The 27,805-nt window shown below is 34.8% G+C and overlaps 1 protein-coding gene across 1 annotated transcript in view; it reads right to left on the bottom strand.

Annotated features, from left to right (window-relative positions):
- Nucleotides 1-25,952, bottom strand: part of stet (rhomboid serine protease stem cell tumor) — a 72,583-nt gene extending 46,631 nt beyond the window's left edge. Inside the window, exons 1-5 of the mRNA XM_085198116.1 lie at nucleotides 25,687-25,952; nucleotides 24,270-24,798; nucleotides 24,010-24,033; nucleotides 22,937-23,035; nucleotides 22,597-22,662 (exon numbers count right to left, since the gene is read on the bottom strand). Coding sequence (XP_085054242.1) covers nucleotides 22,597-22,662; nucleotides 22,937-23,035; nucleotides 24,010-24,033; nucleotides 24,270-24,524 — 444 coding nt within the window. The 5' untranslated portion in view covers nucleotides 24,525-24,798; nucleotides 25,687-25,952. The remainder of the gene's footprint in view (nucleotides 1-22,596; nucleotides 22,663-22,936; nucleotides 23,036-24,009; nucleotides 24,034-24,269; nucleotides 24,799-25,686) is intronic.
- Between the last annotated feature and the right edge of the window lie 1,853 nt (nucleotides 25,953-27,805).

Below are 27,805 nucleotides of genomic sequence, written 5' to 3'. Positions count from 1 at the left end.
ATCAATGAAAAAAGCACGGACTTTCGCTTGACATGTTATGGGTGTGGCTCAGGAATTTCAAATTTGTGAATTACTAAAATCTTGAATTATTATATATTTTTTTCCATCTATCATTATATATATATCACTTCTCTGACTAGGAATCGACCCCACAACCGTCGCATTTACCGTAGCATACTTAGCCCTGCGTCTCAACAGTCTCTTTATGCTATAACCCCCTAAACACCAATTTCTATAATACAAGTTAGTATAACAAGTGTACCTACATAACTTTTATAAACTGATATCTGTATCCGACAATTCGTTACGCCTTACGTACGCTGCGCACGCGCAGTCGGCGGTTTTGTTTTGGTGTCGTCCTTTGTGTCTCATTCATAGCATTTAAAGTGCATGGATGGTTGCATGGGATATCCGCTGCGGAAGTCAACCAGTTAAAACTGACTCACGAATAGGACGATTGACGTTGTTATAATGATCCAGAGATGAACCATTACAGCAATAATTAATTGCAATTTCTTTTTTATATTTACGCATCTTCTGTACTTAGATAGGAAGGCATAAAAGTGTGTGAAGACAATATAATAAGGCCTCACGCAATTATTCTGTGTTCCATTCCCACTCTGGAAAATGCTTACCTACATAAATGCACAGCAGGGTAGGCAGAGGGAACCTAGTGTTAAGACACTGCGTTCCCCAATTTCCGACGAATTTTACGAGGTTACCAGAGCTAAGAAATAAAAATATAAATAAGTGATAATTCGTCCTCCCAACCGTCGAACCTACAAACGTCGCCTTTACGGTCACACCCTTGTGCTACTGTGTCATGATGGCCTCACCTCATGATAAGTATTACTTTACAAATAACATCGATCGACCTATCAAGACCCAAGGTGCTAATCAGATTTTAGAAATTGAAACTTGTAAACAGTAGCGTGAGCGCAAGTAGAGCTCGACGCCCCAGTTTTTGCACTTACGTTGTTTGAACAAGTGCTGCCTTGTAATAGTATCAAATTAGGCCCTAACGTTGCATAAGCGTTGCAGTGATTTTACATTGTTTCATTAAAGGTTTGGTTTCGGTATAATGAAGAGTTGGTTCTATTTGGGACATCACTGACCTTCAAAAATAGAATATCAAAGATATTGGCAGAAGATCATGTAAAAAGCATGAGGAGGAGGTCAATGACAGTGGACGAGGCGAAAGAGGTATGCGGAGACCATAGCGCTTGGCGTTCCATTCTCTCTGGTTTCCCCGCTAGGAGACTATTAATGAAAAAAAAAATGTTAAACTACGCATAGAATTATTATAATCTCAATAACCCTAAACACGTTTCAAGAAATGACGTAATATTACATAAATATATAAAATAAAGGTTTAATGAATATCATACAAATTACAATATAAAATAGGCACTATTATTCTTCATTTGGCATATTAAATTATTCCAAGCGGCAATGTTAAGGTAATTGACCTTTTCATTAAAGTTTGAGATAATTTTAATAAGTTATCATTACATTTATAGGTAACAGAGCAGAAATAAAGTTTTCGAGCATAAGTCGTATTGTTGATGTTGCGTTACGTTACCGTGGGAACGTTGTTCGAGGTGGTTGGTGGGTATTTGCAATTTGCACCTCGCGACCCTGTGGCGGCTACTTCGCACCCATTCATCACTTCTCAAGAACTATTCTATTTAGGAATATTTACTAAAAATTGAATTGGTAAGAATTAATGAAAGTTGTGAGTTTGATCTCCACTCGAGGGAAGGAATTTGAAACCCGCCGTCGAGTTCCGCCACTTACCTAACACGCAATGCCTCCAAAATTCGGTGGAAAATGGGGGAGGATTCCCTCTGCCTACCCTGCTGTGTGCGGGATACCGCGTGAAGGTGATTTAATTTAATTTTATACTGAGTACCTGCAATATTATTATATTGTTTCATTGAGAATTTCATCTAATAACAAACAATAATCGTGTCGCTGCTAACAATTCCCCGCGTCTTGGCAACATGTTGCATTGTTATTGCGTATGTTGAATCGGCTTTTAATTATCTTTTGTTTTTGTCTTCCATTGTGAATTAGTTCATTCAACAGGTTTTTGTGATGCTAATTAAACTTTTCTTCATTCTTTTTTATTTGAAATAGTTAATGATGCTAATTTTAGTGACCCGTATGTGATAAAAACAATTCTCATATATATGCTTTACGTAAGAGCTAGCTTGGATGATGGAGGGGAGCTAATGCACATTTTAAAAGGCCCACTTAAGATCGCCATTACTCGTAATGCTAAGAAAATTTCATGAGATTTAACATAAGGATATTACAGTATGGGAGGCCAGCATCTCCACTCGAGGAAATTAAATATTTAATATTTTCTTTTCAAACGTGTTGAGTTCTGCCACTCAACACGCAATGCGTCCAGAATTCGGTGGAAAATGGAAAACGGAAATGTCTTAGTGGGGACGGAGTTTCTTAACACTAGGTTTCCAGGTCCTATCTGCCTACCCTGTTGATGTGTGCCAGATGCAGACAACGTAAAGCTAAATAGAATTGTCTTGGCGAAATCCTGAGATGAAGCTCAATTGGCTAGAGCTATTGCGTGATCCTTGCGCCTGTTTGTGAAGATAATATATGTGGGTAATGATAATGTAGCAAAAATCTAATTTAGTAATTTTACTTGATTAATGTTGATTAAGATACGGATTTAGAAATAAATAAGCTCGAACCACACTTGACCAAATTTTAATTTATTCTTATGGGAACTATTAATTTATGAATGTAAGTAAATTAACTTTAATATTTTGAAATATTATTAAGATTATATTTAAAACACTTCTAATTTAACATATATTTTGAGTTATTATATTATTATCAGATCATAATTACTAATTAAGTAACACGTACTTTTGATGAGTTTAGTTATTTTAATACAATGATATTCACATTTAATTTAAAAATATTTAATTAAAATCAAATTAAATCAGCTTAACGCTGTATCCCGCACACAGCAAGGTAGGCAGAAGGAACCTGTTCCCCATTTTCTGCTGAATTCTGCAAGCATTGCGTCTTAAGTGGCTGAACTCAAGCGCTTAGCTCGTATCGACACCAGAGCGAAGAAATGAAAATATAAATTGAAATAAATATTTAATTTCCTTGAGTGGGAATCGAACCCATAACAAGTCACGTTTACAGTCACACTAGTGAAAAATATATGTATCTACAAATAAAAATAACCAATATGTGAAAGCATTTTCTTATGCTATTTATTGACATTCTCTACATCATAGCTGACAAGCGCCAGAGTACTTCCCAGAGTGAACTATGAACCGTCGCTGTTCAAACAACCTCGCGCCGAGGGTGTGATCTGTAACCGAGCCTTCTCCATTACGGATCGTGGGAATACGCTCTCACTAAATTATTAACAAAAATATTGACTCGCTGCCTACTTAAAAGATTTGACCATGGGTTGTTTGCACCGACAGTTTGCCGCTTCCCAACCAAAATACTCGTATTTTCAATGAAACCCATAGACAACACGAGGGTGTTTCGACGTATTTTTTTTCTTTCATGGGAATTTAGAGGCTCTATCTTAGTTGAAAGTTTGGTGATTGTTTTCTATAAATACAGCAACCCATATTGGACATTAACTAAATATTTTTTATTTAATAAATAACAAAATAATTATTGTTAATTTTTTTGTCTGTTTGTTTGTGCGTTTCACAGTCTCAGAAACAGCTTGACCGATTTAAATGCTTTTTCTTTATTTTTATTGTCTTCTCTTAACATTTATTTTTATTTTATTTCAATCGCCTTAGGAATAAAAAAGTTATATATAAAGTATTTTGTTTGACTGAATTGCTGTAAAATACCAGCTGTTTTATGAATTGATTTAAGTTTTAGTTTGAATGTATAAATATTGTTTTAAAAAGGATAATATTATAAGAACACAAATGCAATTTAAAATAATAAATGAACTATTATGTAGTTCAAGCGGGCGAAAACGCAGGCCGGCCGCTAGTTGATTACTTATTTAACAAAAAATAAATTTGTAATTATCAGTTTATCTTAAATATTAATTATTTTGTATCTAAATATAATTGAAAAGAGCATCTTATTACCTTACAAGTTAATATTCCTGATTATAAACAGTTATTATTTTCAATTTTATTTCAAAATATAAAGAGATGAAATTACGAATAAAAGCTTGTAGTGATATAAAATTTCTCGTAAAAATTGTAGCAAACGTCATTTACCTCATTCGATTTTACCATTCAAAGTTAATTCGTTTGTAATTTAATAAGGCATGTACCTACATACATACGTATTATATACGACTGTGGTATTTCAGAAAATTCAAAGACCAAACTACAATACATTAAAAGTTAAATTTTTCGATATTTAAAATCGTTATTAGTGCACTTAGAATAAGAAAAATATTGGTATTTCTAAGAAGATTGAAATTCTACCACGTACAAATTGTACAAATTTTATTTAAATAAAATAATTTCAAATCGATAATTGAAATGTTGTAAATATACCCTGTTGCTAATTAGTTCTTGTAAATAACGAAAGATAATTTAAAATTTAAATATTTTAACCATGGCTCAAAAACTGCATCATACATTTTTAATTATACTAATATTAATTTATGTTTGCGTATAAATTTCCTATAAGGGAATATATATATTTCCTTACATATAACAATTTGAAAGATATTTCCATCATTTTTTTCCACATTTTTCACTTTTGAAAAAAATATAATATAAAAAAATATGACTTCTTTGCTCGCAGAAGTTTCGCAGAAGAAATAATACATAATAACTTAAAAATTAAATCAGCTTCACGCTTCATTCCGCAGGCGGAGGGAAGACCTAGTGTTAAGACATTTCGTTCCCCACTTTCAGCCGAATTCTCGTGCTTTGCCTCGTTAACTTGCTTATACTTATCTTACGATTATATACATACATATGTACAAGGTTTTATTTATATGATAGTTTAATTCACGACCGCTTGTACTCCATTAATTAAATAACCGATTTGCGTGTCTCTCCAGGCGTAACAGTCGACAGAAAGTAGCAAAGAAAACGCGGGAACAGTCTAACATTGGCTTGGATTGAAGAGAATCAGATAATAATCTCATGAATAATTAGTTAAATTTGATATACTACTATGCAAAATTATAATTAAATTTTGGCTTAATTAATTATTTAAATGTCTAAAAAAACTATAGATTATCATACTTTGTCTTGTATTCCTAACTCAATTATAACAAATAGAACAGAATAAAAACAAAAAATATAATTGTATACTTACATTTAAACTTTAAAAAATACAATACAATAATTAAATTTAATAAGCTTAGTTTTAATGTTCATAAACTTATTACTTAGTTCCCTACAACTTTTTTCACATTAAGTTTGTGCTTTTCATAATTAATTATACGTCGAAACCTGTAATTTTATAAAATTATAATGATATTATCAGCCAGAAGCAAAGACTAATAATTACAGATTAGAAAAATGGCGGTTCGTGAACTTGTGTGTTCTGCTTATTGTTAATAACTTATTTGAATTTCGCTATTACTAATTTAAATATTTATATATGTACTTATTTAAATATGTATATCGATATTAAAAATTCAGTGATCATATAAGGGTTCCGTTTTCCCCTTTTGAAGAACTCTAAAAAAATTTTTTCACCTTAACGCTTTATCTCGCATATAGCAGCGTAGCAGAATCTAGTGTAAGGATACTGCTCCCCATTTTTCTTCGAATTTTCGAGGCATTACGTGTTAAGTGGTGGAACTTAGCGCCGCGTACGCCAAGGCGATCGAAGAAATGAAAATATTAATAAATAATAATCCATTCCCCGAGTGAGAATCGAACACGTTATCGTTGCATTACCGTCACAAGCTTGCGCCATGACTGCCAAAACTCTGAGAATAATTGCATTTTTTATACAGCAAATAAATAGAAAAATTCGACAAATCTTGACATCAATTTAAACTAATATCCTCTGACGAATGCCGACTAATTTTACCGGTAAAAGAAAAACAGAACAAGTCTAAACAGAATTCATAAATTGACATTACAAACACGTTGTTTACCAGAAACCGGGAGGAAGCTCTCATTATGCGAGGACGCGCGTGGCTATGACTACGGGCAATCATTCAATCACGCAGTTGATTGAGTCAACGGGAGACGACAGGACACCGCAGGATTCCTTATTATCTAATAACAGTGGCGCCCGACGTGATCTATTTACTTAGCTTAAATTTAAACGTAGCGGGATATGAACCCGCTCCAAGCGCTCTGACCTACTAAGCCATACGTTCTCATCGCACTACGACGAAATTCTTATATGCTTGTTACAGCTTATTTTTATGCCTCCACCTCTATAGGCAAATTTTTGTATGTTTTCTAAAAAAAAATATTCTTTCTTAAGTGTGGAATAACACTTTAAAAATGTAAAAAAATATCCGATTTATTTAAATAACATCCATTTATTTGTTAGTCCGATTTTATTATTTAGATGGTATGGTGGACTCTACTTGAAAGTATAAGTTCTTCTACCAAATAATAAACAACTATATACCTATTCGTCTTCGTCTTAATTATATATTCGTTATTAAAAATATTTTTTTAGCTTCACGCTGTATCCCGCACACAGCAGGATAGACAGAGGGAACCCAGTGTTAACACACTCTGTTTCCCATTTACCACCGAATTCTATAGGCATTGCAAGTGAAATGGCTGAATTCTACGCAGCATTTTTTTTCGAAACCCAAGCCAAGAATTGAAAATATTAAAAGTTTCATTTCCTCAGTGGGAATCAAACTCGCAACCTATGGCGTTATGCTTCTCCGCCATGACCTCCATTCCTCCATGCCTCATATTCAGATATAAAAACTTATATTAGTCCTATAGTATCCTTGCAGTTATATACCATATAGTTGAATGCAAGTCAACGTGAACATAACATCCACTAGACATTCGAAATATTCAGATATAAAAACTTATATTAGTCCTATAGTATCCTTGCAGTTATATACCATATAGTTGAATGCAAGTCAACGTGAACATATGTCATCCACTAGACATTCGAAGTATTTCCTCATTGTCGCACGCGCCGGAGTCACATGGCTTTCTTTTTGTGTCGGTACTTGCATTATTAATGAACGCAAGTCGTTTATTTTTTCCTTACTATAATGATTACTCGTTTTAAATTAGTGAAAAGTAAATTCTTAAACAAGTAATTGAGGCCAGTTGTGGTGCGGGGGCACAAGTATGTGACTGAATTGCGACTGGTTGTGGGTTCGATCCCCACTCGGAGAAATGAAATATTTAGTTAAATTTATATTTTCATTTTATCGCTCTGGTGTCGAGGTGAAGTTCCGCCACTCTACACGAAATACCTCCAGAATTCTGTGGAAAATGGAGAACGGAGTATCTGAACGCTAGGATCCCTCTGCCTACTAAGCTGTGCGCGGGATACATCGGGATAGCGCGAAACGTGATTAAATTAAAGAAATTATCTTTAAATATATCTTTATCTTTATAGAAAAAAAACTTTTTTTTTATAGTGAAATCTTAAATGAAAGGAAAAGAAGTTTCATAAGAACAAATTAACAATGAACTAGAGAAGGCGTAGGCGACTGATGCAGTCATCTTACGAGCTCTTATTACCTACATCCTGGCGTTCATTTCCGGCCCCTGCGAACACTAACACTGACCTAGATTCCCGGAATATGGAGACAATCAGGCCAATACTCAATCATACGCTATTTACCTACAACGACATTGTGACCTCTAGGTAAACAAAAAAAAAATTAAATTAAATCAGCTTCACACTGTATCCCGCACACAGAGGAAACCTAGTGGTAAGACACTCCTTTCCTCTCCGTTCCATTTTCCGCCGAATTACCTATACATAATTCAAACACCAAAGCGAAAAAATGGAAATATAAATTTAAATAAATAATTCGTTTGATCGAGTGGGGATCGAATCCACAACCAATCAACCGTGTTTGCAGTCACACTTTGTATCCCTGCGCCTGGTATATACAAACAAGTTAAATTTAATAATTTATTTTTTGGTTCCATTTTTCTTAGCTATATTTTTCCAAACGATATAATTTTGTTTCTCGACAAGGGTAATAAAAAAAAATGTTTTTGCATCATCCCATAGAATCAATTTAATGTTTTTGCTCGCGGATTCGGAAGCCGCAGGTAGAGGGCCTAGATCCGGGTCTCTTTTGTGTTATATTATAATATTATTTGTAAGAATTGGTTGTTTACAAATTGCGATTTGGAAAGTAATAACTGTCACATCGCATCAGCTGCCTCGTTGGGCGTATTGAGGATCTTTCAACAGCTATATAAATTTATCCTCTTTACAATATATTATTTGATTTTGTAATTCACTGTATATAATTGAAATTGTTACGTTTATTTAACAACGTAAACATTGGTTTAAAAATCTTTGTTGGCACTTGGCAGGAATGTTTGTCAATTGGACTTAAATTTAAAAAGCGGTAGGTACCCCTCATGGATACATGAGCACTATATACTTATATATAATTATTTTGTATATAATTCATAATCAGTATTTTCAATGATTCAGAATTATATTTTGAATTTGAATTTTAAAGCATGTAACTGTAACGCAACAGGTTGTGAATTTGATTCCCACTCGAGGAAATTAAATATTTTCATTTCTTTATTCTGGTATCATGTAATGCAAAGGCACTGCTCCAGAATTCGGCGGAAAGTGGGAGCGGAGTGTCTCAACACTACGCGATAGAATTCTATAGAACGTCAAACTGAAAGAAAAATATATAAATTGATAGTAACATAATTTGCAAAGGCTACCAACCGTAACTGCAAATCGGAGCGGTCGCAGTGGTATGTGGCGGAACTAAACATTTATTATTAGCATTTACGGTAATTTACTGTAAACTTTAAGCAATCTGCTCTTCAGTTATACGCAACACACTTTCAACCAACAAGAATGAAAGAAATTTGCAAAGCTAAATTTAAATTTTAAATCAACTTCACACCGTATCCCGTATACAGTAGGGTAAGCAGAGGAAACTTAGTGTTAAGACACTCTGTTCCCCATTTTCCAAAATTCAAATTTTATTTTCCAATTTTTATAACATCTCGTGTACATTTTATGTACCTAATACATTTTTCTCCCGTTTTATAAAAATTGTTAATGTCAATTAGTTTATTACTTAAGGATTTATTATTTTATTTAACACGAAAACTAATCTATATATATAAAATCGAAAGGTCACTCACTCATCACGAAATCTCAGGAACTACATGTGCTAGGAATCTCCATAGCATTAGCATTTTGCATAGGAGTTACTTATAGGACGTAGGTGCTCGCTAAGACGGGAATTTGCAATTTTCGACTTCTAAGGGGTTGTTTTTGGGGTCGAAAGTTTGTATGAAACTTCGTTACTACAAATGTTAGGAGCCTCAAATTTTGCATAGACGTCACTAGGACGTAGTCATGGAGACAGAAATTAATAATAACATAGTTCACGCGGGTGAAACCGCGAGCGGGCCGCTAGTATTTATATATATGTAACAATAACTTATATATTTAACAATACATAAGTTCATTTAAAACATCGACACTATTGATAACGACCGAACTAAGCTCATTTTGTTAATAACACTCGATTCCGTCAAACAAACAAAAGGCTCAAAGTGCCAACGAAGTGTAAAAAACCCGAGAAGCTATCATCTCTCATCGTTATAACAGATAACTTATGCTTGGAGCCCCGCCCGCTGCCCCCGCGCCCTCAGCTATAGGCCTCCAGCACCAGCACTAATGTTTACTTTGTCTCCCCGGCACGCTCCTACAGCCTATAGGTGGTACCTACTCCAAAAATAACAAATTATGAAGCTGATGAAAAACACCAGTTAAGCTGTCGGCGATCCCTAAACATAATGTTTGATGGCACCTTAATGACAAGGCGCAGAGTTAAAGCCATCTTTTGTGTAAAGCCGACGCGAATAATAACAGAAAGGGACAAAAATTAATATTTATTCCTATTCACCATAAAGTTGAGAATGAGAGAGCTCAAACTGTCATGATTTCTACTAAGGAGGTCCTGGTAATTGAGCAATCATCTACTCTAGCCCGTTGCGGTCAGCAATGCAGGGGTAAATGGAATTTACTATGTTTATTTGTTAGATGTGTTGTTTAATCATTATAGAATTGGCGTAGAGGCGGTCGTGGCATAGTGGCGCAAGCGTGTGACTGTAATCACAACGGTTGTGGGTTTGACTCCCATTCAAAGAAATGAATTATTTATTGTTTTCATTTCTTCGCTCTGGTGCCGAGTCAAAGCGCGGCGCTGAGCTCCGCCATTCAACACGCAAGTCTCAAGCGGCGGAAAATAGAGAACGGGGAGTGTCTTAACACTATACTCCCTCTGCCTACCCTCCTGTGAGTGGGATACAGCATGAACCTGGCAAAAAAAAATCTGACATAACAATTGCAAGCAATATTGATAAAAAACACTAACGGCATTAGTGTTTATAGCTTATAAATAATAGATTACATAGTGCACGCGACCGGACCACAAGGCGACCTTGTGAATGTCGTCGGGCCCAAGTGAGTAGCTGTGATTCACGCTTCAATTATTTTTGAAATAAGTCCAATATGTTCTGAATATAAACTAGATGTAAGTTTTAAACTATGCTAAATGTAAACAATATATTTATTTGATAATAGAATAACGAGGTAGTCGTGGCGCAAGGCACAAGGACGTGATTGTAACGCGACGGTTGCAGGTTCGATTCCCACTGGGGGGAATGATATATTCTTCATTAATATCCTTCGTTCTGGTACCAATGAAAAAAAGGCCGCGTGAGTTCTGCCAGTCAACACGCAATGTCTTAAAAAATTACTAAGTAATTAAACTAGGTTCCCTCTGCTATATGAGGGATACAGCGTGAAAAAAAAATGCTAGGAAAGAAATCTTATTGTAAGTTAAGCTTAACGTAAATAAACAGCTTAAATAGTTTTTTTTATTACACGAAGGAAGCATATAGGAAATCGATATCATGACTGACCTGTTACGTTAAATTTAAGCACAAACATCAAAGTTTTTCAAATATAAAAACACCTAAGTAAGGTAATTATCAAGTGATTAACAGAAGGAAGTTCGAAAACAGGATACAATATGTCAATTTGAAATAGCCAAAAATAAAAGGAGTCTTTTACTCGTGTTCTATTAAGATTTTATATAAATAAAACTGATGAGTCTATATAAAATTTATGTAAAAACATTGTAGTGGCACAGAAAACTTTACTAAATTTTAAAAATGTGATTCACGGGCACAAGTTTGTGTAAACAGGACTGGTTGTCGGTTCGATTCCCATTTGGGGAAATGTAATATTTATTTAACCACTAGTTTCCCTCTGCCTACCCTACTGTGTGCGTGATAGAGCGTGACAGCCTCACCATTCGATTGTATATTTTACAAAAATCCACCATAACAAAAATAACATTAAAACCTATAAAAGTATATGATAGTCAACAACTTCAGCTCATACCAACATATTGCAGTATCGCGACGTGAGCGAATAACAAAGGAGCTAAACGGGCCATTAATAAGAGACCGGGCACTTCCGCCGCGTTCCCGGAACACCTACACCGAGACAAGACAGGAATAGCGGTGTGTGATGTCTGTTGTCTATACTACGTTAAGGTGAATGCTAAAGGAATGATTGATGTTTAAATAGCTTTTGGTATTTAAGCTATTAAAACTTGTCCAGGTGTTAATTGATTTAATTATAATGAATCTAGGTAGTACTCTCGACACCAGAGTAATGAAAATGGAAATATAAATTTAAATAAATCGGGATCGAACCCACAACTATTCTTCATTCTAAACTATGCATTTTATAAAATTAGTTAATATAAATATTTAATTGTATAACAACATTTAAGAAGGTATTCTAATACAAATTCAGTTGAAAAAAACAAATCTCTAGAAATGGATATAATATATATATTTATTATAATTTTTTCTTTTAAATAAAATCCAAACATTTCAAATATCTCTCATACAAGAAAAACGTCCAATCGCTGTCCCAAAAATTTTCACACGCTGGGACAATAAAATCGATCGAAATATTGCGCACGATTTTCTAATCGATTTTTTGGTAATAAACGTGATCGAAGTACTGGCGACGGTAGAGGTCTCAATAAAACTAACCTCTTTGTTGGTAATCAGACGCCATCGATCCGGAGCGTATCGGACCGCAGTCCTACGCACCTGTCACGACGACGACGGTATATCACAACATCGATGACGAATTGATTGCCTATTGCTGATGATGACTCCATTGGAATTTCTTATATAGTCCAAATAATATTGTTTTCTGGATTATTTTTTTCATGATACAATTTAAAGTAATTAGAAGATAAAAGAGTCAATATGTTAAAGAGTGAGACCTCCTGGAAGCCCAAGGAAGCGCTGGTTGGATGTCGTGATGCAGGACATGAGAACCAATGGTCTAACTATCGAGGACGCAAAAGACTGTGCAAAGTGGAGTAGGTTGAGTAGGAAGGCAAACCCTGACAATAGCCGGGATTAATGCCAGGAGGAACAAGAGTCAATATGTTAAACATTGTGTCTTAGTAGACCTGGATTAGTATCCAATACGACGTTTAAAGTTGAAGAAGAAACTAGCTTCGATATATTTATTTTGTGAAAAAGACAAATATCATAAGTTAAAAGATAGTATTTGAAATCGTATAAAAAAAAACAACAAAATCAAATAGCCATCTTTAACTAGCGCCTTATTTATTAACGTCCACGGTGATATATCATGAGAGGCCACCGGAGCCGCTCGACGCGCTCCCAAAAAATCTCTATTGAGACGTGCCCGTACAAAGAGCAGTATATTTGTGTAAGAATGACAAATAAACAATAATAATTTTTAAAAGTGTTAAAAATCGATAATCCGTTTACATAATAAAGTTATTTATTAGTTATAATCTAAAGCACAAATTGGTATGCACGTTAAGTCGAATTGAAGTGTTCAAGTTGTGAATATTTGTGTAATTTTTCACATAAGTGAGAGACCTGAACAGCGGGAGGGCGCCGACAAAGTCCCCAGGGGTTCATCAGCCACCGCTTCTAACTGGACGTACGCCACTGTCATATTATTAATATAGAAATACTTTAAAAACCTGCAGTGATACATAAAATTTGAATACTGCCTTCTCAGTGATCGTAAGACGCGTATAAAACAATCCATGTATGGATATTTCGAATCTGAATATTTTAAATTAAATAAAAAAGTAAATAAAAAGTTATATTTAAGACTAGCGGACGCGCGCAGCTTCGCTTGCGTATTTAAGGGTGAATTCTAATAACCCATGAAACATGTGTTCAATGAAATATTTTTAAGTCCAAATTTCAAATTTTATAGAAATCGATCGGCGATTTAAAGGTTTTCCCCATACAAACTTTCAACCCCTTATTTGCACCCTTAGGGGGTGAATTCTAGAAAACCATGAAACATGTGTTTAATTATATACGTTTAAGAGTCTAAATTTCAAATTTTATAAAAATTGGTGACGATTTAAAAAAACCTATACAAACTTTCAACCCCTTATTTGCACCCTTAGGGAGAGTATTCTAGAAAACGATGAAACACGTGTTCAATTAAATACTTTTAAAAATCTTAATTTCAAATTTTATAAAAATCGGTGCCGATTTAAATTTTTTTCCATACAAACTTTGAACCCCTATTTCACCCCTTTAGGGTTAAAATTTTTCAAAATCTCTTCTTAGTGGATGTCCAGATTACGAAAGTAAACTTTTGTCCAAATTTAACGTTCCTACCATCAGCGGTTACGGCTGTGCGTGCGTCTTACCTCAGTCAGTGAGGACAAGTCCTTTTATATATATAGATTATTAAAACTATTTTAACAAACTACTACAATTGATTAAGTATGCAATGATTTTCAAGGAGCAATTATAATTAACAATAATATATTTTATATTTATCTATTTTTGTTGGATTTTGGCTTTGCAAATTCAAAAGGTAAGAACGATATTCGAGTATGCCGTGCAAGTTTTGGGTCAGGGCGGTGGCGGTGACCGCGTAGGCTCGCGTTTTGGCCACTCCGCCCACCCTCGTCTATTGTGTCCACCCACGTGCGGACGTGTCGGCGTGATCTCACTCTATCGGCTAACAATCTAATTAACTATCTTCAAAATCTTCGCTACCAAAACAAATTTCGATGAAAACATATTAATTAACAGCAGGATAGGCAGAGGGAACCGGGAGAAGGAAGGGAGTGTAGGTATATGCTCCGTTCTCCATTTTAAGCCGAATTCTTGAGGTATTGCGTGTTGAGTGACGGACGCCAACGGACGTCAACACCGCGGTTTGTCTCGACACCATAGCGAAGAAATGAAAATATTAATTTAAATAAGTATTTAATTTCTTCAAGTGAGGATCCAATCCACTACCAGTCGCGTTTATTTGTACTTGTACCCCACGACTAACTTCAATAATTCTACGGGTCTAAGGTGCACGTTCTGCTTTTACAAAACGAAACCACTTCCCAAAAATAAGAAAAAGAAAACAAAAATAGTATTAAAAGATTACGCACGCTAAATTTATAGTTATGAATGAACTGGTATTTCATTTTCACCAATTGTCAGATTAAAGCCACAGGCCACACCACGTCGACGTAAATCCTATACAAAAACTTCATTATTCATTTTGCGAATATGGCACAAAGACATCTATTTCTGTAGCGACTAATGTAAAGTAAACATTGCATTAGGAGTAAGGAACAATCGAACAGTATGTCCGGTGGGAACCGCTTATGCTGTATTTATGACGCTTTCCCAGTAATGGAGGATTAGGAATGAGGAGCATCTTGTGTGGTGCGAGGGTGGATGGGGCTTAGTTCCGCTTGCGCTAAAACCACTTAGATTCACGACAGAATTGCTCTATTTTAACTGGTTTTTGAATTCATCTATGTTTACTCATCAGACAGCCTCAACTTTTCTAGATATTAATATAATAGAAACAATAAAGCACAGAGTTAATCAAGAATGGTTTGGGCGTGGGCGTGAGAAAGGTGCTGCAATGTTTCTCCGCTAATACATTGCTCAAATATGCGTATGAGACCGAACTGTGCCTGTTAACTGCGTAGGTATACTTTTTACATATTTTTTAATAAGTACAAAACATTTAAAAAAACAAACAAATCTAGCAGTAAATGAAACTTTCATTTAAAAAAATTACAACAAAACCACAATAATTTTGATTACTAATGTTATAAGGTAGGTTACTTTAAAATATTATAGAAAAATGTCTAAAAATCATTAAAAACATGAAAAGTCTGTGCATAATGCTAGGCAAAATTAGCAATGAAGCGGTTAATCTAAAAATTATTATTAAATGATATTAGTTACCCTTCATGTTAAAATCTTAATTCTTTCGTGAGAAAGGAAAGCATGTGTGATGTGCGACCCGCTCCCATCGCAGGCAGATGCTATCTACTCTCGCTACTCTCACGTTGTGCTAACTAATTGCTTTTGTTCAACCGCCATAAAATTACACCACTTATTTATGTATATTTCCAAATAATTATCTACAATACAATTTATTAACATATTGAAAATTTGATAATATAGGCCGTCGTGATGTGACAGTTGTGGGTTCGATCCCCACTCGAGGAAGTGAAATATTTATTTACGTTTATATTTCCATTTCCTCGCTCTGGACGAGGCAAAGGGCGTTGAGTTTTGCCACTCAACACGCAATACCTCCAGAATCCGGCAGAAAGTGGTAAACGGAGGAACTTAACACTAGGTTCCCTGAAGCTGATTTGATTTGATTTGGTAATATAAAAAAAAATGTGAAAACTTAATTTTTCAATAATTGTTTCATTTTTTAATTAAACTCATGAGCAAATTGAAACTTTGTGTTTGTTTATTATTAAAATACATTTAAATTGACTAAAGATTCATTATTTTGGGTCTGTTGTTAGACCGTCCGCGGCGATGCCACGCTGCTGGCGAATGTCTGTTGTATTGGAAACGCTCGAGGCGGTATGACGAATCCAATTAACAACACTAACGAATACTGTCGGACGACCGGGGAAACATAAATAGTGTACATTTATGTTTCCCCGGTCGCTTTGTAAATATTTAGTCCTGGCCGCGTCTGGCGCAGCACCACGCCTTATCTCTCCATCACGTCTGTAAACGGTTTGATGAGCCGCACGAGCTTTCAGCGCCAACGTACAGGATACACATCCATAAATAACAGTTGCTCGTAGGAAATGGCTTCCGATGCATTTTTTGTTTCAACCAAATTATTTAGTTCTGTTTGTTTGTTTGTTTAGCTATATGTAAATCGAGTAACAGGTACCTAATACCGTATGTTAGTTGATCTTAAGTAGTTAATAAACAATAAATCAACTACTAAATAAGTATCCGGACAAGCGACAGCGACGTAAGTTAATAGCATTGTGAGATATGCGCGTGGGCAAAGACAGCTGATGGGTCGATTATTTGCTAATTTATACGAGTAGCTCGACTTCTGTTTTCTCATATGATAATAACAATTTCGATACACTAGTAAACGTGCTCGCTAAATATAGAGAACAGCATTCCATGGATGCCGTCGCTTCGGTTAACTGTTCGATTGTGTTATGCCTTTTTTCGATTTAACTCATTTAAATGTCACTTGATCTCTGTGGTGGTGGGACCAGCGCTTATTTGGTGACCGGGTGATGTCATCGCGCCATCACCATGATGGGGCCCCTTTTGGTATCTTTACGAGCAACACCTCCACATTGTATTCGCAACAGTTCATTCACCGACACAATAATGTGGGCTCTAGGCAAGATTTATATTTCAATATGTATATATAATTTTAGCTATTAAATATCCCAAAAACAACATCAATTATTTTAATTATGTATTTTTAAATAATTTCTTCAAATTTAAATATTTAACTATCAATGCATTTAGTTTTAAATATAATTAAAAATATATTGTACAACAATTAAACTCACAAAAACGAAAGATACAGGTACTCGTACATAGCTAAAATGTAGATTAACCCGAAATTGATATTTAAATAAGTTAGACCACAGAATTTTGTAACTAAGCTTTCTTTTCCATAAAGAATAAATCGTACAGGTGTGTGATCAACATCCGTGAAATTATTGTAAATTTACCGCGGTGTGGTCCGAGGGGAAAAAATCATTATGATTACACGAATCATCAACCCCTGGCGACGATTCTCCATGGTGTTCTCCATATTTTAGGTTATCATCATTTGTCCCCCGAATCACAGGAGGGATGTAACGTTCATTATACCATAGATTATATATATATATTCACGATTTTTTTTCATAGACACTATTCTATTATAACAACATGAGATTTCATTTATGAAAATCTCATGATGTTTATGGCAGTGAAGTGATAGGTACAACAACTTGCACAGCAACAAACACTATGTCTAATTGCCATTTATTATTTGCCTTACTATTTTAAAAGGATTTTTTTTCGGGATTACGAAGGGATTTCGAACCTCAAGAGGTAAAAAGGAACCCTTATAGAATAATTTAGTTGTCCGTCTGTGAAGATTTATCTGGAGATCGCGTGGAGTTTTCACGCTGAAATTATCAAATATTTAAGTCTATGGTACCCTTGAAGTCGAGAAAAAATTAAGCTTCTAAGTCAGAGCAATCAACAGAAACGAGCATTTATACATTAATTTATATGAAAATCGCCATGTAATCAAGACCTGCGTATAGGGGCACTTCCCGTGGACCTCTAGTTGATGAAATTTGGCATATAGTGACAACTTACAATACAAATAAAGGGAAAAATACTAAAATTGAAAATTTATAGGTTTAAAAAAAATCATTAGATACAATCATCAAAAACAAAAGAAAAATATTTGGTGTTCATTTCATACAAAATGAGTGGCTATGCCCGCAAACTTAAGTTTGCTTATTGACCTACAATCCTAAAATTGGTACGGAAGCATCGGTGGGCGAGTCCGACTTACACTTTACTGATTTTTTTCTATATTGTGGATTAACATTCCATAAATACTTTATTTGAAACCTTTTGATGTATTGTACCAACTTAATACTCCATTTCAGGCATATTTTACATACTACGTGCTGGGTGTTGAAATAATATGTACCTGCATATATAAAAGGGATTCGAACAACAAATATCGAATAGAAAACAACTACCGTATACAATATGTCACGTTTTCATCTACGTCATTCCATCATTATAGTTTAATCTACAAACAAAGATGTTAGTATAAATAATTTTCATAGTAACTGTTACGCCTGAGTTATAGTTAAGACATTATTTAGAACAATATATTAGTTGCAAGTACTGATATCTCAAAACTTTTATATAAAAAAGAAATTTTGCTTTACCATTTTAGTTTAGGTTACTGTTATATAAATATTATAATTCAATGTTATAATTGTAAATGGTAAAAATAATAAGGTACTTTTAAAACACATTTAAATAAAATATATACAAAAGAACTTAAAAAAAAACTATATTAACAAAAGTATTTCAAGTTACACGTATTTTCCATCGTCATTTAAATACATTGAGTGAAACATTCAGTAGGTGTTTATTTTTTTCAAAATGTCATTAAAATTGATAATGGATCGACAACGTGGCAGAGGTCCGGAGCGGGCGCCAAGATCGCAACGATAGCGTCGATAGAACAGTAATCGTCAATAAAATCTCAATTTAGATGGCACCGATATCAGGTGAGTTACGGACGGACAGACAGAAGGAACACGAAAACCTACTTGACGGAGGAATGCGTCCTCGCGACAGGACCAACTAACGAATTAGGTACACCAAATTGGGCGTTACATTCATTTTATTTTATAATTTACGATTTTGAAAAGGTAAATTTCGTTTCTAATGGCGCAGTTTATTACAGTCTCGCCACAAAAAGGTTTTTATTTGCTATTTATTTTAGTATTGACGGATTAAAATGATAGCAAACATACTGACATTGGCGAGATGTTATCGGCCTACAGAAGCGCGCTTAACTTATTGTATTAAACTATAGAAATTTTCCTTGTCTCTTTGTCACCACCTCACTGCTATCAGAGATAACAGCGACATCTAAGTGGACATTTAAAAATTAATTTGTCGAACGTGATAAATGATGAATATAACTTTTATTATTTCAAATTAAATTAACGATCCGAGCCGAACGTCCACCTTTTCTCACATTAGAGGTATCTTATCTGAAATGATTGCTTCCATTACCTCCGAGAACAGACACGTTGTTCTGTAGGAGAGGGGGAGATAAAGAGATTAATGCGTAAAGCAATTAATTTTGATTGAGGTGTGTTTTATTAAGTAATTGTTTTTGTTCCCGATGTGAATTCGAAACGCATCATGAAATGTTAACGTGTTCACAAAGTATAGTGTAAATAATAGATTATTTAATAATAAATTAAGAAAGTAAATAAAAAAATATTAATTTAAATATGTGAACCTAAATTATTTAAATTTGGAAACTATAAACTGCCAAACGAAACCAGTAAACAAACATCAATTAGGTTGTAAAGATAGTTGATAATTTTTCTAGATAAACTTGGTGAAGAGGAATAATATAACGTTATGAGTATTCTAAAGCGTTTGGCGTGTGGCTCGTTCCCACAGCGAGCTTTAATACATTTTCCATGTTCCAGTTAGCGCCCCATAAATTGATTAAGGGTCCGCGGCGGCGCTCAATAGTTTTTTGTGCGACGAGACAGGTATAGTAAGCTGTTCTCCAAACCCAACACGCGAGCACACATACATATTATGAAACACAAATAAATGACAATACAAAATATTTAAACATTTACATGAACGTGGACATTTTGCAGCTAAATCGCTATAATGGAGTGAACTAATTTCCTGACAGGAAATTGCTTTTCTTGACGAGTGCGTACAATTTCCCTAAGAACCCCACTCTGAGTTAAGTAAAACGTTCACATCAATCATCTATTTTTAAATAAATGGAAATAACTGTTTAGTTTATATTATTTAGTTAAAGAAATATTAATGTTTTCGCATTTAGAGTGGCGGCGAAGTTAAGATCTGATTGGTTTTACATGATGGTTCTGGATGAAAAGCTCTTCGTGAGATGGGGATGATGATGGGGGGATCTTAGGATCTTCTATGCTACAAGCATTTTAATTAAGTTGTCTTTAAGACATAGATAAGTAAAAGAAGAAATTTAATATTTCATGGAATTGAATTGAAACAAAGGTACATAAATTATCAATTATCCAAGTAAAAAAAATACAATAATATTCAAATCCTTATGATCGCAAGCAATACAAAGAAAATATCAAGAAATGAAATATCGAGATGAGTCCAACTCCAAACAGAAATTTAGCCGAGAAGTTTTGGTAAATTGGAACAAAAAAGAGGAGGTGACAATATAAATAACAATTTGGCCCACCCCGTTCGAATGTGGATCGCTGGATTAGCATAAGAATGCCGCATCACGGACGCCCACGAGCCCCAGCGTCCCTCGTTGTCTCTTTATACGTCGAATTTAATTTTGATTTACGATTATTTATACAAATCAGCTTCACGCTGTATCCCGCAAACAGCAGGGTAGGCAGAGGGAATCTACTTTTAAGACACACCGATCCCCACTTAGCTCCAAATTCGGAAGGCATTGCGTCTTGAATGGCGGAACTCAACCCCGCGCTTTGCCAATAGAAATGGAAATATAAATATTAATAAATATTTCATTTCCTCGATTGGGGATCGAACCCACAACCAGTCGAGTTTACAATCAGACTTTGTGCCCCTGCGCCTTGGTCGGCCTCAATCTTATCTATACGATTGTACTCAAAATATTATCTGACGTGACTAAGATATTATATCCAGAAGGTAGCTCGATGTCGTCAGAAGGACCTTAATAATACAATTCTTATTTTAGGTGCCTTAACACCATAAACGTTACCCTCGATAACGTTAAGCGTTTTATGTCAACTTAACGATTTAATTTTATTGATAAAATAAAAACATACGCTCCTTTTTTTTGCGGAATCATCTTATTTAGATATTCGTGGCATATTTCACGTTGAAATACGGTTATGAGATATTAAATGATTATGAATAATGTTATAACATTTATTCCTATTAGTATATTGTTGTCTATCTATATCTAATAGACAAATATGGACTGGAATGGACTGGAATTAAAACCGCCGTAGATTTCATTCATTTGGCTAAGGACAGAACTAAGTATGCGAAGTTGACTGCCAACCTTCACTAGTTGGAGAGGCACATTAAGAAGAAGAAGATATCTAATAGAAAGAAATTTTAAGTACAAAAAAATATTTATTAGACACAGATATTATGGCCAGTCATAGCACAGGAGCAAAAAGTGTGACTGTAAACGCGACAGGTTGTGGGTTCAATTTTCATTCTAGGAAATAAATATTTGATATTTTCATTTGTTCGTTCTGGTATCGAGGCAAAAGCGCGGCGTTGAATTCCGGCACTCAAAAGGCAATACTTCCAGAATTCGACGGAAAATGGGAGCGGAGTGCCCTAACACTAGGTTCCCACTTTACGGTGTGTGAGACATATCATGATGTTAAAAAAAGTTATATTTGCAATTATTTAATGTATTTAAACTCTAAAATACACTAAAACTTGGTAACAACAATAATTTACGATACACTTTTAGCAGATATAATTAAGCTTCTTAAGATGCCTTTATGCAAATAACTAAAAAAGGTATCTCATATAATTAATAGAGGGTAACCCCACGTTTGACATTATAATGATGCATGCGTCTTAATCGTAGCGTCTAATTATTTTAAAACACCTCTTAAATTAACTGAGATATTTTATCTGATCAAAGTGACATATTAAATTTTACGATCACCGAGCGATTTAAGTAATATATTAATTAATACCTTCGTATATTATTACCTTCTTTATTTACCCTAACCTCATAATCATTATTTCGTGTTTTAATTTATTATTTTTTTAATGTCACGCTGTATCCCGCACAGAAAGGAAAGGGGGGGGGGGCTTTCCTCCCCTGCTATGTGCGGGAAACTAATGTTAAGCTACTAGGTTCCCATAAGGATACTTCCATTTCCTATTTTCCATCGAATTCCGGAGGCATTGCGTGTTGATTAGGGAATCGCTTTTAAATTATTTATCAATATTATTATTTATCAATATTAAATAGTAGATATAAAAGCAACATTAATTTAGTTTTTTTTAAATATAGCTTATTTAAAAAAAAAATAAGCTATATTTTTTTAGTACTACGGTTGTTTGATAGTCTGAATTACATACTCGGAACGATTAGGAAGTGAAAGACTAACTTAAATGTATGTAAAAGCTGTAACTTTATAAGTAAAATATTTAACTTGTAGGCAAATATTTTATACAACTAATATTATGGACACTGATTTAGGTTTCTTTTGAGTATAAACCGCTTTGGTATATTGTTAAAACAATATATAAGTAGCAAAAAATAATATGTTAACATTATACTACTTACCACATTCACAAATTCTTGAAAAGTGATGGCTGGGCTGGTTGCGCTTTGAGCTTTGTCCAGAAGAATCTGCCAAATTTTAATATATTAGATACTTTTTTAATATATTTACATACACAAACATACATTTATAATAATATCTAATAACATTACACTGATAAATACATTGAAGATTGAGAATATTTATTGAATAAAATGAAACGTGAATCATAAAAATGAAAACAGGCAAAATAACAAAAAATATAAAAGTGGAATGTTTTTGTGAATGTGAACATTGTGCACATATTATATGGACCCTACATTGCAAGCGACCACAATTGTAAGCTTATAACGTAATCCTCACCTCGCGTTTGTGAGGTGGCACCTGTGCTATGAAGTCTGGATTCTGAAGAGTTTTGAGAAAATCCGGCCACGGGATCTCGCCAAAACCCTCGGGATCGAACTGTAGACAACGCAACGATCTATTATTTGCTAATATATATATATTTAAGCGTATACCGCACACAGAAGGGTAGACATAGGAAACCTAGTGTTAAAACACTCCGTTCCTCATTTTCCACCGAGTTCTAGTGTTAAGTGGCACCAGTGCAAAGAAAAGTATATTTTTTTTTCATTTCTTTGAGCGGGAATCGAACCCACAACCTCTCGCGTTTACAGTAACACTGCGCCACGATTGGTTTCATATAATTTATATTCTTAATATATTAGCTAATATAATTTATATAAAACAAATAAAACTAACTACGGATATAATATTCACACCTACAACCCACGTTTTAGTCACGTACAAAGAGCTATTCAATTCAGTTTCCTACAGAATAGGTACCCAACACGTCATAACCTGCAGCGTTCTGGGGCGAAGTCCCATTATTATGTATACGATATAGTTGTAATAATTTTGTTTATTTCCAAAAAGAAGAGAACAAAAAACTTAAAGGACCCTATCAGTGCTGGTGTATTATCTCAATGTTCCCTACGTGACAGCACATCGTTTGATCCAAGGCGCTACCGCCACTTTTTATTTGTTTATAAGTTTTTTTGGTATCACGCTTCTGTACATGTTAATCAAGCAAAAGGTTTTATATTTTAAACTTTCTTCGAAATTTGTTTCCACCTCGTAAACAATAAACCTATGAAATACGCGACGATTGTTTATGCTGAAAGTGTCGTCACACCGTGCTAACTGAGTTTGACTACAGCGACGGATATTTATGATGTAATTCGGAACCCAACGCTGCACCTTGTGCTACTAAAATATTTGTTTTGTACGTTTTTTCGCTAACAGCTGATGTTTTTGTTTCTGTTATCTACATTATATACTACCTTCTCCTTCTTCCTTTTTTATATGAACAAACATTGAATTACAAAAATAAAAAACTTACTTATCTACAAAAAGCTATATGTTAATTAACTTACCCTATCAAATAAAAGGCGCCATTTCTGAAACAAAAGAGTTACATTTATTTATTTATTGTTATATTATAAGGAATACATAATTAAAAGGTTTGTTAACAAACTATTTTCAGTTTCAGAATCTGGCGGCATTTAGTCAGTCAAACAGCTTAGTTAGTGTGGACCCCAAATGTTTTAAATTAATTTATATAGGTTTGGGGTATTCCATATTCATATAATCATAAAATCTAAAACTTTAATAACGTCTTTAAACGATTACTTACATCGTGCATCAACTCTCTCCTAATTTCCGCCTCGTCCAGCTCCGAACCGAGATCTGTATGGTCTGTATCGTAGATAGGTTCTGCCGCCCTGGAGAGCGATCCCAAGGAGTCCCGGGCGGAAGCGAGCGATCCTGTGACAGTCGGCAGTACTCCAGCTTCGATCCCGGATTCCATGGACGTATTAGCTGAAAGGACAGTGGCAACGGGAGGCGCGCCAACGTCGCCGCCGCAGCCACTGCCCACCCATACAGACATCTTGTTGACAACACCATTCACACGGCACTTCGTGGTATTTAATAAATTTATTGAATATTTTTTTCCTTATTTGGCACTTTGTTTTCTTCTTATCATCTTACAAGGCATATTACTCAATGAAAATGGAATTTTAAATTGGACAGATCTGGACTGGAATTTTTTTCTTCGTAACGGACAGTTCATTTGGACATTTTTGAATGGATGAACGATGATAAATGAAAACTAAAGTATAAGGCACGAAATTCACTAAAACTCAACTCAGTGACTGAAAGGTCTGAAACAAAATAATCATTTGTAAAAAAATACAGCTTTCATCTGGCATATTTTTTATCACCTATTATTTTTTTATAGATTCTTAATTACCAGTAACCTAGCTGCACGCTGAATTACGCAGGAAGTAGGTTAGGTAGAGAGAACCTGGGGACTTTGTGGCGGAACGTAATAAGAGCGGGGAAATAAAAATATCAAATATTTTATTCCAACAAGGTCACAGCAACAACACAGCCGGTTTTTTTTTTCATAAAGTTATCCTAAATTTAAATATTAGTTATATAAAAAATATGTATAAAAGAAATTCATATCAAATCAATTCGAGAATTTATTATTAAAAATTTAAAAAAAAAAAACAAGTAAACTAAAGAATATAGAAACACTAACATAATAGATACGCTTCAATAGAGGGAGGCAATAAGAGGAAAGCGAATCGGTCCGGAGGGCTGAAGCCCTCACCGTTGCCATGGTAACGTGTCGCAGTTTCATTCAACGTGCAACACCCCCTGACCCCTAAGCACGTGCAAAATCAAGATAGTTTACGTGACTACTCGGGTAAAACTGGAGCACCATTTTATTTTTTGCAACATCCTAATCTATTCATTTAACGCTTATATAAAAGTCAAAAGCTTTTATTTAAAATGCCGAATACCGACCACCCAGTTGCAGGTTTACGGTTGATTGCCCATTTTAATTGAACAAGGTGACCCGTGCTATAATATATCAGAATAAAATATTATCAATATATTTCTGCAAATAAAATATTAGATGTATTGTAAAAGGATATACTTTTTTTATAATAATAAAACCTAGTGATTGTTTACATTCATAAATATTAAATGTTATCGAAACATGTATTTAATTTGATAAATTAAAAAGTTCAATCGCTTACCTTATTGTAAATGTTCACTCACTATCATAAGGAAAAGTTCACACTGTATTGCATTTCCAAAAAAATATAAAATGGCATTTCGTGACAAGACCTCATTAGGTTTGGGATTGCGGACATTAAGTATACGTCAAAACATGTCGAGTTGCATTGAAAGTGAGAATGGCGTCTAGGTTTTTGCGCATGCGTGTTCAATATAACACCCTTGGGTGCAATAGAATTATTTAATATGTAGCTAGAAATCAAGTGGGGCATTCTAGTGCAAAGCGCACATTTATTTGTTATACACCTATATATTCCATATTAGGTATAGCAAGATTAAATATTTAGTGCCTGGATGAAGTTAATAGCAAAAACGTTTTTACATAATATATTTGATTATGAACTAGGTACTTATCGTTATAGACGTTTATAATTGCTAAAGGATAATTATTCAGTTTATTTAAGCAAATCGTATGTAGTCTTGATGATTCATGAAAATATAAATTATAAAATGATTTCTAAAATAAATTTTAAGAGCTAATACACACTATAGTATTATTTTTTCAGAACTATCCAAGCTAATCTAACTATTATATTATTCTTTTCTCACAAATTTCTTTGATGAGAGAAAAAAGTCATTGAAATGAAGAATAAGCTTTTGTGAACCATGATATATCTTGGTGTAAAAACTTAGTATTTCATTACGTTCAATTTGACACGTTGAGATGGTCTAGCTTATGGTCCCGCCTGGTCGCCATCGGTGTCCCGCCAAAAATCGTACATTTACTGCAAGCCTTATACAAGAGTTGCTCTTGCAAAGTTCTGCACGATGGCCTTCTTTCCGAAGATGTAACCGTGCATGCCGGTGTCCGGCAAGGTTGCCTCCTCTCACCTCTCCTCTTCTTGATTGCATTGGACGATGTTATGCGCAATGTGTGTGAAAAGGGGCGCCGTGGAATAGAATGGGGAATAAGCGGTGTCTTGGAAGACCTGGACTATGCTGATGACATATGCCTACTTAGCCATACTCGCAATGATATGCAGTCAAAGCTTGAAGATCTGAAGCTAGAGGCATCTAAAATAGGGCTTAAAATTAACATCCGAAAGACCCAAGGGATGAGATCTGGAGTCAAGAATTCAACACCGCTGCAAATAGGCACAGATATTGTGGAACAAGTTCACAACTTCACATATCTCGGTAGCGTCGTATCAGTAGCAGGAGGTACAGAACAGGACATCTCTTCACGAATCGCCAAAGCCCGAGCAACTTTCACGCAGCTACGGCCCATTTGGCAGTCACGTAAATTAACCCGTAGAGTTAAACTCAGGATTTTTGGCTCTAATATAAAGTCAGTGCTGCTTTATGGTTGCGAAACGTGGAAGGTAACCAAAGCTGTGTCGCACTAGCTTCAAGTTTGTGTAAATCGATGTCTTCGCCAAATTCTTGGTATCCACTGGCCCGAACTAATTTCGAATGTCAACCTTCGTGAACTTTGCCGAGAATCACCAATCGACCAGCAAATCAAACGTCGCAAGTGGAACTGGATTGGGCACACGCTGCGCCGAGGTCCCGGCCATATTTCGAAGTAGGCAATGGATTGGAACCCTCAAGGAAAGCGCAAACGTGGCCGTCCCAAGCAAACCTGGAGACGTTCAGTTTTAGACGAGGCGAAAAAGATTGGCAAGACTTGGAGCGAAATCAAACGAGAAGCTGAAGATCGTGCAAAATGGCGAAACTCTGTGGAGGCCCTCTGCCCCAACTCGGGGACATAGGAATATAAGTCACGTTCAATTTACAATTAAGATCTTTCCAAAATTTAAAAGTTCTTCGACATTCTGAAACACTTTCGTCCCAGTGAAATACATATAAATGAAAAAAAACTACATTTTATAATTGTATGTGTGACGTCATTACATAATTATTATGTATATTAATATTCAAAGAAAAAGAAATGTACAATAGAGAGAAAGTAATAAAATATGAGTTTTGTAACAAATAGAAACAGAATAATATGGAAACTTAAATTTACGGTACATTTATGTTTCTCTGTACGTATCCTTATGTATGTCACTTCCATATGTATTTCGATGAAATTTATTCGAATCGATCTTTGAATTGTTACATCTTGCATTAAGTCGA

Source organism: Heliconius melpomene, chromosome 15, assembly GCF_056956725.1.
Source record: "Heliconius melpomene rosina isolate 202511_hmr_F chromosome 15, ASM5695672v1, whole genome shotgun sequence".
Taxonomy (NCBI): domain Eukaryota; kingdom Metazoa; phylum Arthropoda; class Insecta; order Lepidoptera; family Nymphalidae; genus Heliconius; species Heliconius melpomene.
Note: the sequence above shows the minus strand (reverse complement) of the source record. Positions and strands in the feature narration are given on the sequence as shown.